Source organism: Drosophila yakuba, chromosome 3R (assembly GCF_016746365.2).
Source record: "Drosophila yakuba strain Tai18E2 chromosome 3R, Prin_Dyak_Tai18E2_2.1, whole genome shotgun sequence".
Lineage (NCBI taxonomy): Eukaryota > Metazoa > Arthropoda > Insecta > Diptera > Drosophilidae > Drosophila > Drosophila yakuba.
In genome coordinates this window covers 26,998,242-27,010,872 of record NC_052530.2, presented here as the reverse complement: position 1 = coordinate 27,010,872, position 12,631 = coordinate 26,998,242, and the positions used below count along the sequence as shown (strand labels likewise).

Here is a 12,631-nt window from a genome sequence, read left to right as displayed (position 1 = left end):
AACGACGCCCTTTTGCTGTTTTTTTGGGCCACCCGCCTGGCCCCCCAGCACCTCAGTTCATAACTTTGCTTTCAAGTGTTTGGGCCTGCATTTTATGTATTTGCCGGTATTATCATTTAACAATGGATACGCATCCGTACGCTACGAAAGTTGGTATGTAAATATGGACATATGCGTACAGACTGGGCTGCAAAAGATAGCAAAGCTGTTAAATGGTTAATACTTCCCCGCATTACATATACGAAAATAATATTTCTATCTTATTCGAGTAGCATCTAAATAGCTCTTATGTGTACTGCGATTTTTAAGTTAAGATCGAAATAATTTTTAAAATTATGCTCATTTTTTGCAATATTTTGTATATTGCCCAATGCAAAATCCCAGCCCCATTAACTCAGGCATTCCTTTGCCGTCAACATAAACTGGTAGTTATATCCTTTGCTCTTTTGTGTCGCAAATGTGAAATTACGAATATGGGCAGGAAAAAAACGCGGCAGGTTTTCAGTATCCGCGTTTCGTCGCCGAGCCTTTGACAAATCCACAAATCCAGCACCTAAACAGCAGTTTTTTATGCACCCCGGCAAGTAACCATTTGCCTATGCGGAGCACAAACAAAAAAAAACGAGTATAAAGTAGTTGGACTTTGTATTTTTTGGCCCTTGATTATTTGCTGTTGGGAAAACGTCTACATCGTTGGAATTCTTTTTGCGAAAATTGCCACGTGACACAAAGGCGAAATCAGTTACGCCTTCTCACATGCGATTTTTGTATTTAAAATTATACCAAGTCGATGTTTATTATTAGTTTAAATCATATGTTTCTTATCGCTTCGTGATTAAGCAATTAAAGACGGAATTGTTCAAATTTTTCCTCTGTTTGTTTGACCATCTGCGAATATCGAGTTGCTAAGACGTCTGCATATTTTATTTATTTTATTTTTACATATTATATATTATTCCTTTTTGGGCACAAATGAACAACGAATCGTTAAATCGTTTTTGTATTAATACATTTAATATAAGTTTAATGGGGCATTACACATTCAGAAAATATCTTAAACTACTTCCAGATGTCATACTACTGTTCTTTCGAGTTGTAATTATGTTCCCATGGATAGTGAGAAAAGATAACGGCGCGTTTCTCTCGGGAAGTATTTTCCAGTTTTTCAGGATCGAATATCCATGAGGGCACGATGGGTTGGCTTGAAATATATCCAAGGAGCAGGATAAAGATCCCAATAATGGCGGCAGAATAGCGACAGACGAACATTGTGAGCGAATAACGAAATGATTCTGAGAAAAATATATTTTTGCGACTTATATATGCCGACGAATGAAAATGAATGCACTAAAGATAAATCTCTGGCAAACAAAATTGTGAAATAATGTGAGTCTTTCCTGTTTTGAAATTGATTAGATTCTGAATCATCTGCTTAAAACTCATTGTTATAATGTAATGAGCAGAATTTCAGTATCGCGTTTCGTCGACGAGCCTTTGACAAATCCACAAATCCAGCTACTAAACAGCAGTTTTTTATGCACTCGGGTAAGTCAAAAAAACGAGTATAAAGTAGTTGGACTTTCAATTTTTTTGGCCCCCTGATTATTTGCTGTAGGGAAAACGTCTACATTGTTGGCATTCCTTTTGCGAAAATTGCCACGTGACACAAAGGCGTCTGGAGCACATACAGAATGCGCCTTTTATTGGCCAGCTCCACCGAATGTGAGTTGGGGATTTGGCTGCGATGGGTTTTTGGCCTGGTGGTGGCGATGGCAATGGCAATGGGTGTGGGTGTGGTGTTGGCCAAAACACAATAGGCCCGAAAATGACGTTGCAACAATTAATGTGAACAGTTTTGCAGTCGTCGTCGACGCTGTCGTCGTTGTTTGGCCGTGATTTATAACGTGCATAAAATTTGCGGTCCCTGGCAAAGCACCTAGCCAACCCAAATGCCAGAGCCCCAAAAATTTGTCAAAGGGCATCACGAATGGAGCTGAGGCCCCCAAAGGAGCTAGTTCGGTTCGTGGTTGATAAACTGATTGGAATTGGAGGTAACATATTCATTTCCTTGCGCCATTTAAGGCTAGTTCTTGTATGCAAACAGATGAATTTAGTATAATATATTCTATAAATCATGTTTAAAAATTATTTATAAAATTTTGATAGTCATTTAAGGCTAGTTCTTGTATGCAACAATTATGAATTTAATATAAAAATAAAATATCTAATGTAAATCTTATTTACAAATTATTTATACAAAATATCAAAATTTTATGTTCCTAATAAACTACTTTACTACTTTATGTACCTAGCTAAATGGCAGGATAATGTTTAATAAATTAAATTAAAATATTACATTCAATTTACTAATTTATTTCTAGTTCAAAAGAGCCAGCAAAGTTACAACTCTAATGCGAGTGCCTTTTGTGGTTTTTGGGACACTAGAGTTACCACGCCCCAGTTGGTAATTTATTGATAGTTGGCCGTTTCATGCGCTTCTAATAAGCCGACCCTCCTTCTCGCAGGACCTCCGCCCATTTGAGTCCTTGCTGTCTGTGGGGGCGCATATTTGAGAACTATTTGCATTGCGTGATAATTTATGTGGCGAATACAAATTACATAATCGTTTGGCAGTTTATGCAAATTAATTGAAAACTTCAGTCCCAATGCAAACACCAGCCATATATTCTCCTTTTCTTTTCCATTTTCCATTCTTTTTTTTCCACAAATCTTTGCGCCACGTTTGCTGTTCGTTTTGCCTGGTTTTTCCAGCTCCCATTTGGCCTTTTGCAGTCGGTGCAATTTTTTTTTCTTTCCAATTTACAATAAAATTCAATAAGGTGTTGGGGATGGACTTAATGGAGATTGAGTGACAGTAACTGCCAAATGTGTTCCGGAGCTTTATACGCGTACTACCCGTATTTGTGTTTGTAATGCAATTTTATGTGTACTCGTGTATATTATATATGTATATATTGGCTCGTGTGTGTGTGTGTGTGTGTGTGTCTGTGAGTGTGTGTGGGCCTTACCCTTTTGCAAATCTAAGTCTGTTGTGTTTTTCCTTTGGAAATAACTGCTTGGAAAAGCCGTGTGTTGACATGTCCGACGTCTCAAATTGAATTGGAAAAGTTTGGCAAGACCTTGAGTCAAATTCAATTTTTCACCTTTCGAAAGCGATTCTATTGCATTCTATAAAAATTTGTAAGAGTAGAGAATTGTTTTATATTAAAATTTAAGTTGTTAAGTTAAGTGTTCATACCAAAAGTTAGCTGTAAAAAAAAGCTAGCAAATGGTGAAAAATAATTTAAAGCGAAACCAGCAATTTAATATTCATGCATAAAAATGGGCTTTTCCTGCAACTGCCATTGCATCTGTGAAGTACAAGGACTTTTAGCACGCATACGCACTGTTGCACTCGCATAAAGCATAATGTCTTTAGTCCCTACTCACTTGCTTTTTTCCCGGATAAGAAGAGTTTTTTAATTTCAAAAACTAGCAAATATAACAAATTGCAAGTGCGGTGCAACAAAAAAAATAGACGGAGATAAAGGTTCGAGTGGATTTTACCACCAGTTCCACCAGCCTCTGCACAATCAGCAAAACTCAGCCAGCTATGAACAAAAGTTAAACAGACAAAACAAAGTGCAAAGTGAAGGCGGGTGGCTCCTGCAGTTGACATTTATAAATTTCACACGCAGGGCGCGTGAAATGGCATCGCCGTTTTAAAGTTGAAACATTTGCGTAATTAGCAGGCGACTTTTCCGTTCGCTGGTTAGTTTGCTGCCAGCCCGAAGGTGCAACACCATATAGCCACATAAAAAAAGTCCTGGGAGCTCCATGAAAACAAGTCGAGGGAACAACTTTAAGTGTTGGCGCAAATTGCCTTCCAAGAACTTAATTAAATTGTAACCGTTTCTCCATTTTTTACACCCCTTACGCGCTAATTAAAAGGGTATGCTCGAAACGTTGGAAAGCAGGTAGTGAGTTTTTCGATTCTATTTACTACCTTAATCTGAATCATTAGACTAGTAAAATGGGTAAATGAACTTCTGCAGTTGAGTAACGGGTATCTGATAGTCGACTATCGTTTTCACAGCTTTTTCCACACTGTCGGCGTGTTCGTTTTCTTTTTTTTGTTGGCCCTGTTGGCTTTTGGCCAAATGCATGTTTGCAAACTGAAGCGGCTGACAATTAACTAATGTCAGCCGCACAAAGTTTCGTTCGGAGATGTGGGTGGCTTTTGGACTTATGACTCTGTGTTACTTCATTTGGAAATTGCAAAAACAAGAAAGAAATGTAACTCAACTCAAATGAAATCATAAATAGTATTGATTGTGGAGTTTTTAACATTTCAAATATATTAAACTATTTCTTAGTACACCGCTTACACTTTTAATGCAATATAATAAACTTATACTCGTTATTCGGTGATAAAGTGCCACTTCATGGAAGTTCCTCATTTGTCATTTAATCGCATTACGCGACATCACTCAGCAATCCACTGACATCTGTCTGTTATATTGTGCGTAAAGTCAACCGATAAGCGAACTTTTTTTTCTTGTTTTTCACCAGTAAGTGAGCGTTATCAATCGCGAAATGTCCTGCGAAATCGTCAGCATAATGGTCGTTGGTCGGCATCACGTTTGTCGCTTTATGGCGTCTGCTTATGAGCATTATATCTGCATTGTCACCTTGTTGGCCATTTAACATGAACGGGGCGTCCTTTCCTTTCCAATTCCGAGTCCTGTCTCCACCCTCCTCCCCTCGTATTCCGCTTTACCGGCGGTTTAAGGACATCGCTGTCATCGTTACAGTTACGGCCACTCCCCCATTTTCCCATTTTCCGACCTCCCATGTCGTGTTGTTCGGACTGAAAGTAAAAAAAACCTCGATTCGTTTGTTTCTTTTTTCGATAGATTCACTTTCCGTGGGTTCAGAGCGAGGATTTTGCCCTTGTGAGCTATTCAATTAGTGGATGCGACTACAGTGAACCCATGTGGGCTTCACTGTAGTTACAAAGTGGAAAATGTGTCCTATGTAATCAAATGGATGCAACTAGGTAAGCATGTTCATTAATATATTTTAATTGATATAAAAGGTATGTTTTTAATTACAAACTTAGTTATGTTGCCCGAACCATTTTCTACCCTATATTATTTTATTACTTTAGCAATGAGTTTATGATTTTTTTTGAGTGTACGCGATGGTAGATCAGCCAGTAAGCGAATAATTCGGTCCAAACAAGCTTCGCAGTCCTGCTAACGTGCTCATTTGAGTGGAATCACTTAATGGTTTTATGCGCTTATCATTATCATCCCACAACGACTAGGACTCCAACGACCAGGATACCAGCTAGGAGGAGAGGGAGGGGGTGGGGAGGGGTAACAATGGCCAGGACGAGGAATACAGACGGAAGAGGACGATGCGCCGCCGTTGATTCAATCAAATTTGTGTGCTTGTTCGCGGGCATTTTTATCTGGCGGATGTTTGGCTCGCTGTCAGCGCTAAAAATGTTTGCGCCTCGTCATTGTTTTAATGCGAAACACAAAACACACGCACTCACACACACAGCACACACACTCACACACACAACACACAACACACTCAACCAACAACACACAATGCGATTGGTGGGCCTAATGTTTCACTTTTCGGAGCGTGACGGTGAAAGGTCGCCGGCCCACAAAAATAAGGAAGTAATATGTCGCCGCCATGGCCATCAAAACCAGACGAGGGATGGTTTGTCCTGCTGCGAGTCAAGTGCACAGCGAAAAATATTTAAATAAAACGGATATGCCAGGAAACAGTTTATAATCTTATTATAATCTTACGGTAGGATAGATTTTCACTCAAATTAATCATTCGAGACTCAAAATGCAGCGCTGTATATCTCCAGTGTGAAATTCAGACCGTGATTTCGATCGGATCTGAAACCAATCACTGCAAACTTGCCAGGTGGTCCTCCTTCGAGCAGCGAAGCTGTTCCTCCTTTCGATTCACTGTGATCGGTGATCACAATTGCGCTCAATTTGTAAGGCTGCTTGGAAAACTAATGCATAACTAATGAACTAAATTAGTTATTAAGTGCTCTTACCTGAGGCTTAAAGTGAACTTTTCTTGTGACGACGCGCAAAAACTTCTTGGCCTCGACAATTTCCTCCTTGTGTATTAATTTGTCACCTGGTTTCAATACCCCAAAGGTGGTAGAGCCATCGTGGCCAGCAAATGCCACATTCAGCACTGCCACAATTGCAACTGCCACAAAAATGCCATTAATAGAATGCGACATGATTACTCAGAGGCTGATCGAAAAATGAGTAAAGTCGAAATAGCTGTTCTATTTCTAGTAACGCTTAGTCACAAACAATAAGCATGTTAGTCACAGCTTAACACTATTGGTCATAATTTTAAAATTAAAATTAAGTTTAGTGATGAAGACAGAGACTTTTGTGTTTACTTTAAAACTTTGTTATTGCTATAAATTTTGAGATTAAAGTTTATGTTATGGTTACTTCTAGCGGACAATCGAATGGAGCAGTAGACATTATTCGGGCCACCTTCGAGCAGACTTCCCTCGGCGCCAAACGTGGATTTATCATAGTTTGTTAGTACAATGGCACTAATAACTCGCGGATCGCTCTGGAAAAATATATTAATCATCATCAATGGAGTCACCAATTGACTGCTAGTCACCTTTTGTGTGTAATGAAACTTGTGCGACACTTTGGCTCTTTTTCGTCCTTGAACGAATATGTCCTGGTTGAGCAGGAGAATATCCGATTTCTTCCAGTGTCCAATAGTTGCAACGTGCTCGGCATTTCCCATATTGAGTGTCAAGCAAAGGAGAAATATCAAACCAATAATAAATTTCCCCAGAGACTTTTGAAATATCATTTTATAACTTTAAAAACTTATAAAGAAATTTCAGAAATTTAAATTAAAATTTTTAGAGCCAAACGTTTTGCTTAGTTAATTCCAGTTTAGTTTTCACTAATCGACAAGCTGAAGCGTGGATAATTTTATTTAACGCATAAAAACAATATTATTCAATTACACTGTATACACAAATTGGGTATGTGTTAGACGAGCTCTACTTGATTTTTACCACTCATCTTTATCTGGCTTTTGCAGGCCTTTTGTCAGCTTTTCAGCATCGCAGTTCCGCCCCCTTTTCTTCATTACATTTCAACCCTCTTGGCTGCTGTCACTGCCATTGAACCGCATTTGTTTAAAAGATTGATGACCAACAATTGACTGCAGGCCCGCATCCTTCCGCCCTCCGTTTTTTTTGTATCTTTTTTTTTTTTTTTTTGCCTGCTCCTGACATAATGTGCTCGATATTTATGAGCCGCAGATCCGGAGAGACACTTCAAGTTTCCCGTAATCGAAGAAGAGCAATGAGCACGGCCATGACCTGTAAAACGTGCGGAATGATTTCATTAATTTAATGTACAACAATGTGACTTGTCACTTGTCAACTTTTTGGTCGGAACCTGGCCGAGGGGGTAAATCAGTTCATATTAGTCTAATGCCCCGAGGGGGGGATAAAACTCACTTAGTGCCGAGAAAAGTTTGCCGACAACATGTCATTGATTTCATACACGCTGCATGCCCAGGACTGAGGACTTAGGGACTCAGAGCTCAGAGCTCAGGACTCAGAACTCAGGACACAAAAAGGACAGGACAAGGATCTTAAAAAGTGCCGCATGCAGGCAACGATGCATCATCATGGTTGTCAGCCACATTTACTCGACATTTAACTTATGCCAAGTGCAGATGCGATGAAGACGACGGACACGAGCAGGAAAACTGGAAGCCAGGATGTGAAAGGATGTAATTCTCTAACAGAAAGTCTGAGGTTCTGAGCATAATGAATTGCGACCAACTAGTTAGTTATACTTATAGTTAGGTTGAAAAAGTAGCGTTTACTATTTAAGGAAATCATAGAATGAATTTCATAGAATGAATCATAGAATGAGCCACCATTTCCCAAATGAATCATCTGCGGATTAAAGATACTTACTTCCTGCCAAACGCATTTCCCGAGCAAATAAGCCATTCCGGAAGAACAAATTAAGGATGCGCAATCGACACCCTAAATAACTCAGTCAGCTACTTTATCACCCAGAGAGATATTGCCATCCCCAACTGGCGAAAATTGGAAAGACCCCGCGTGCCAAACTAATGACAGACCGACCAACCGAACACCCTACCAATGGCCATACAAACGATATTACGACAGACTTTTACGGCACTTTTCATTAGCAGCCACACTTGCCGTTGTCGCGGGTAGCCAGAAACTTTCTTTTGTATCCGGAAAATGTCTTGGATCTGGTCGCAGTGTCTTATTTTCCACACACCATACACACACACACACACACACACACCCCTAGTGGGAGTTATTAACCCTTAACCACACGTTACCATTTATAACCCGAACAAAGTGAACCGAGCGCGTTAAGCTGACAATGGCAACAAATTTTTTCTTCGTTTTTGTCGTCTATTGTGCCCGGAATCTGGTGGCAGCCACCATTCAATTGTGGTGCTACTTTTTCCTCTTTGTCTGCGGTTTATGGCCTTTAATTCGTTCTGAGCCTCGATTCTTAAGGGTGCCCAAGTGGATTTCGCACTGACAATACCGGATATTGTGTGCTAATTGCCAGCAGAAAAATTCGACATTTTGCGAGCGAACATTTCGTTTGCATTTAAATGGGGCATACAATAAATCATTTCGGATTTGTATTCATTAAAAATACTTCCGTTGAGCTATATTTAAATAAAGTGATAAGAGGTGTATATTTTAATATATATATTTTTTTTATTTTAATATATATATTTTTTTTGTATTTTAATATATATATTTATTTTTATTTAAATATATATATTTTTCTTCATGGCCTTGACATTTATTGACACTTGTTGATAGGTGGAAACAAGTACTTTTGAGGTAGGTATTTAAGGTAGGTGATTCAAAATGATTCAAAATGTCCAGCTGATAACCATTTAAAAGCATGAGATAGTATGAGAGGCCAGTTTGATTATGTTAAGTACTGATAGGACGTAGTTTTCCGTGGGTATATAAACTGATCGTAGATAGTGGCCCAGAAAATAATCGTTAATTGAACACTAAAATGAAAGCCATCACCGTTTGCCTTCTGGTTCTGGTTTCGGCCACCTGTCTGCTGACTACTCGGGTAAGTTTGCAGAATAAATAAATGTATCTTTTATATAATAAATATAACTTTGTTTCAGGCCAATGCCATAGATTTACTGGACGAAAACCTGGACTATGAACTGGACTTTGAATCGGAATTGGAGCAGCTGCTGGATGCACTGGACAATGACACCGACTACATGGATGTGGAGGCACAGGGCTTTATTACAACCTGCCGCAAAATCCTTCGCAAGGCTTTGAAAACGGTGCGCGGAACCAACTGCATCATCAAGGAAGTGACTAACATCCTGAGTGCCTGCACCAGCTATGTGGATGCCATCGATGACTGTGGCACTGCCATTCCCAAGGATGTGGCCAAGATCGTGGACTCCGTTAAGCAGATCATCAAAATCAGCGACGATATTCTGCACCTGCATTCGAAACTTTGTGCCACGGATGAAACCGGTGGCTCGTTCATCAAAAACTCGTCGAAATGCTTCTGGAAATTGTTCAAGGCATCGATGAAGCTGACTCGTAAGATTAATAAGACCCTGAAACTGATTGCCAAGTTGCCAGCTGATACCAGTTCCTGCTTCGTAAATGCCACCAATAAGGTCACGGCTTCCTTTAACTCTTTTCTGCCCAACATCGATGTTTGCATTGAGTCTATGTAAATTTTTTATAATTGCTAACTAAAAGAAGTGTTATAATAAACAAAAAATCTGAAAGTTCGTGATTTAATTCTATTTAATAGTGTTATATTATACATGTATGATTAGATAGCTGAAGCTGTTTTAATTAAGGTTCCGTAAGTGGTACTTTATGGAATCTAATCTATATCTTGAGAGGTTTAGATAGGTTTCTTGAAGTACTTCTTACTGATATGGGAAGTGAAGTATCAATCAAAGCTTAATTGCTATTAGAAATATCTAACTCATTGTATGGTAACTCAATGTATATGGTACCATAAATACGTTTTGGATAGGCTTAGCTTTGTGATGATATATAATTTTTAGAGAGCTAAAACGATAGCTTTACTTGGAATACAGAAGGAGCAAACCCAGAGAAATACGTCAAAAATGTTTGTGATAAATTTAGAAATTATTTAGTTCGATTCGGTAGCTGACCGCACGGAACATGTCCCAGATAAACAATACATTCATTAAGCTGCGAGCCCGTCTGCGGGAGCGCGATATCAAGTTGTGGGAGGAGCCGTACTACTTCGAGGAGGTGGGCAGCATCGAGGCGGAGATGGAGCGCCTGGCCAGGGACATCAGTGGTGACCTGGGCATCAGCGTATCGGACTGCAGGATTGCCCTAACCGAATTGCAGGATGGTGCCTTGAGGAAGCTGGCTGCTCGCCGGGAGTTCAATGACACCGGCTTGGCCACGTTCAATGTGCGGTGTGTGGATCGCAAAGGTGGCACCTCGCAGATGCTGGAGATCAAGTGTTCGCTGGGTGGACTGGGCTCGGATCTGCAGGCGGAGGTGGCCAAGAAGCTGGACCTGGGTGATGCCAGTCATGTGAGATGCATCTCCGGAGGACGCATAATCAATGGGCAGAAGACATTGGCCTCGCAGGGGCTGAAAACCAATCAACAGCTCATGGTGGTTGTGGGCGGAGCGAATGATGGTCAGTTGCACGAACGTATCCAAAAGATACGTGCGGACTTGGAGATAGTTGCGGATGCAGATAATCGCTTTATGGAAATGGAGGACCAGGATGGACGACCGATTTTCCTGCCGCCCGAGGAAAATCGCTCGCTATTGATGGCCATGAGCATGTACGAAGTGGCCAAAGTTGCCATTCGTAAGGAGAACTTCGATGAGGCTCTACTCTTGCTGCTCGAGTGCGATGAACTCTTTAACCTGTGTAACTCAAAGCTGCTGGAAACAGTGGATAACTATGCCCTAATCAATCTGGATATTGTGTGGTGTTATCTGCGCCTCAAGAACATCACCCAACTTACGGATGCCCAGCGACGTTTGGATATCTGTGAGAGGGGTTTTTTCCGGAGCTACGGCGAGCAGTTCATGCGATTGTATGCGATGAAGGGTCCCAGTTGCCCGGAAAGAGCTCTGATCATGCGGCTACACCTGCTGCAAGGTGTGCTCTTCTTTCACCAAAATCGCCGGGATGAGTCCTACGAAAAACTGGAGGAGGCGACCAGGGACTTCAATGAGCTGAAGGTGAATGACACTGAGCTGACCACTCTCGTGGAAATGGGCTATGAGGAATCGGATGCCAGGTTGGCCCTGAGATCCTGTGCCGGGCAAGTGGATAGAGCTGTTCAGTTTATCCAGGAGCGCAGGGAGAAAGTACGTGAGGAGCGCAAGAACTCGGCTGCCGAGAGGCAAGTTAACCAGGAGATGATGGACGCCAATCCCGGAGAGCAATGGGTGAATCCGCGCAGCGTTTGCCGGCTCATGGAAATGGGCTACGAAAGGTGTTTGGTTGTGGAAGCTCTGAAAAGGACCAAAAATAATCTCGATCGCAGTTTGGATCTGCTGCAACGTCATTCGGATGAACTTAGGGCCAATCTGGCCCCAACTCCGCCTGTCGATGAATCGTTACTCACCACTCTGCAACAACTTGGATTTTCGGAAACTTCCGCTCGCGATGCATTGGAAACTACGGGCAACAGTTTCCGCAAATCCGTAAAATATCTTTTGAAAAGTTTCGCCACCGAAGCGGAATTACTTGCTGTTATTGAAACCATGACAAAGATTCTGGAGGTCCAAGGACCTTCGAGCTCAACTAGTGCATCCACAAATAGCACCACACCCCTCGTAAGCTTATCCACCAGCAAGATGAACATGCTCAAGTCCGTTCTAAGCCAGGCCAAGACGGAGATGGAGTCCTACAATGCCTTCAAGAGATTCAACGAGAACCTCGCCGAAAACAGCTTGCACTACTTGGACTTGCCTTTGGAGCAGGAGGAGCAAATCCTCATCGAGTATAAGCGGCTGCTGGAGCGCTAAGATAAGCTAATCAGAAAATGCAAATATTGGCTTTTTAAAAACAATATTTGTAAGTCAGAAATAACCAATAAATACATAATTAATAATAATTATTTGTATGGTTCAAATATGTTACATTAAAAAACTGATTTATAAGCTTATATATTATATTTTAATATAATATATACTTTTTTGTTTCCGCTTGGGAACCATTTAATTTCATATCCGCCCTGTCAGAAACTCAACTACTTAATGCCCGACAAAGTATGCTATGCATTTTGGTTGCTGATGTGGCTGCTGCTATTTGCTCACTCATGTGCATAACGTCACAGTTTTTCACAATTTTGTGGGTGTGTTTATGTGTGTGTGTGTACTTTTTGCGTGTGGCTGACTTTGTGAAAATTAATAAGTTTTCAGACCCTCGCCAATCTGCCAATGCCATGCGAAAGTTCTGCAGATGATGGCCAAATAATTTGTCGTCCTGTTTTGTGGCGTTATTTCCAAATCGTTAAACCT

At 40.8% G+C, this 12,631-nt stretch overlaps 4 protein-coding genes across 4 annotated transcripts; 3 read left to right on the top strand and 1 right to left on the bottom strand.

The window, feature by feature from the left end:
- Positions 1 to 5,794: 5,794 nt before the first annotated feature.
- LOC6538503 (probable salivary secreted peptide) lies at positions 5,795 to 6,325 on the bottom strand. The gene is made up of 2 exons (XM_002098989.4): positions 6,095 to 6,325; positions 5,795 to 6,037 (listed from the first exon to the last, which is right to left on the bottom strand). The coding sequence occupies exons 1-2, from the start codon at positions 6,287 to 6,289 to the stop codon at positions 5,870 to 5,872; spliced, it is 363 nt and encodes a 120-aa protein (XP_002099025.1). The 5' UTR covers positions 6,290 to 6,325; the 3' UTR covers positions 5,795 to 5,869.
- Positions 6,314 to 8,756, top strand: LOC26534518. The gene is made up of 3 exons (XM_015193411.3): positions 6,314 to 6,346; positions 6,519 to 6,604; positions 6,690 to 8,756. Exons 1-3 carry the CDS (start codon positions 6,314 to 6,316, stop codon positions 6,934 to 6,936), a joined length of 366 nt encoding a protein of 121 aa, XP_015048897.2. The 3' UTR covers positions 6,937 to 8,756.
- A 321-nt stretch (positions 8,757 to 9,077) lies between these two features.
- LOC6538502 lies at positions 9,078 to 9,900 on the top strand. The gene is made up of 2 exons (XM_002098988.3): positions 9,078 to 9,194; positions 9,253 to 9,900. Exons 1-2 carry the CDS (start codon positions 9,132 to 9,134, stop codon positions 9,826 to 9,828), a joined length of 639 nt encoding a protein of 212 aa, XP_002099024.1. The 5' UTR covers positions 9,078 to 9,131; the 3' UTR covers positions 9,829 to 9,900.
- Positions 9,901 to 10,196: 296 nt separating this feature from the next.
- Positions 10,197 to 12,276, top strand: LOC6538501 (NEDD8 ultimate buster 1). Its single transcript, XM_002098987.4, has one exon. The coding sequence runs from the start codon at positions 10,292 to 10,294 to the stop codon at positions 12,134 to 12,136; it is 1,845 nt and encodes a 614-aa protein (XP_002099023.1). The 5' UTR covers positions 10,197 to 10,291; the 3' UTR covers positions 12,137 to 12,276.
- Positions 12,277 to 12,631: the final 355 nt, after the last annotated feature.

Bases quoted from the DNA above. Each gene is read 5' to 3' on its own strand.
- LOC6538503 (XM_002098989.4), bottom strand. From the start codon at position 6,289: ATGTCGCATTCTATTAATGGCATTTTTGTGGCAGTTGCAATTGTGGCA. The intron at 6,038-6,094 runs GTAAGAGCACTT...TTTTCCAAGCAG, and splicing joins AAGTTCACTTTAAGCCTCAG to CCTTACAAATTGAGCGCAAT.
- LOC26534518 (XM_015193411.3), top strand. From the start codon at position 6,314: ATGAGTAAAGTCGAAATAGCTGTTCTATTTCTA. The intron at 6,347-6,518 runs GTAACGCTTAGT...GGTTACTTCTAG, and splicing joins AAATAGCTGTTCTATTTCTA to CGGACAATCGAATGGAGCAG. The intron at 6,605-6,689 runs GTTAGTACAATG...ATTGACTGCTAG, and splicing joins ACGTGGATTTATCATAGTTT to TCACCTTTTGTGTGTAATGA.
- LOC6538502 (XM_002098988.3), top strand. From the start codon at position 9,132: ATGAAAGCCATCACCGTTTGCCTTCTGGTTCTGGTTTCGGCCACCTGT. The intron at 9,195-9,252 runs GTAAGTTTGCAG...ACTTTGTTTCAG, and splicing joins CCTGTCTGCTGACTACTCGG to GCCAATGCCATAGATTTACT.
- LOC6538501 (XM_002098987.4), top strand. From the start codon at position 10,292: ATGTCCCAGATAAACAATACATTCATTAAGCTGCGAGCCCGTCTGCGG.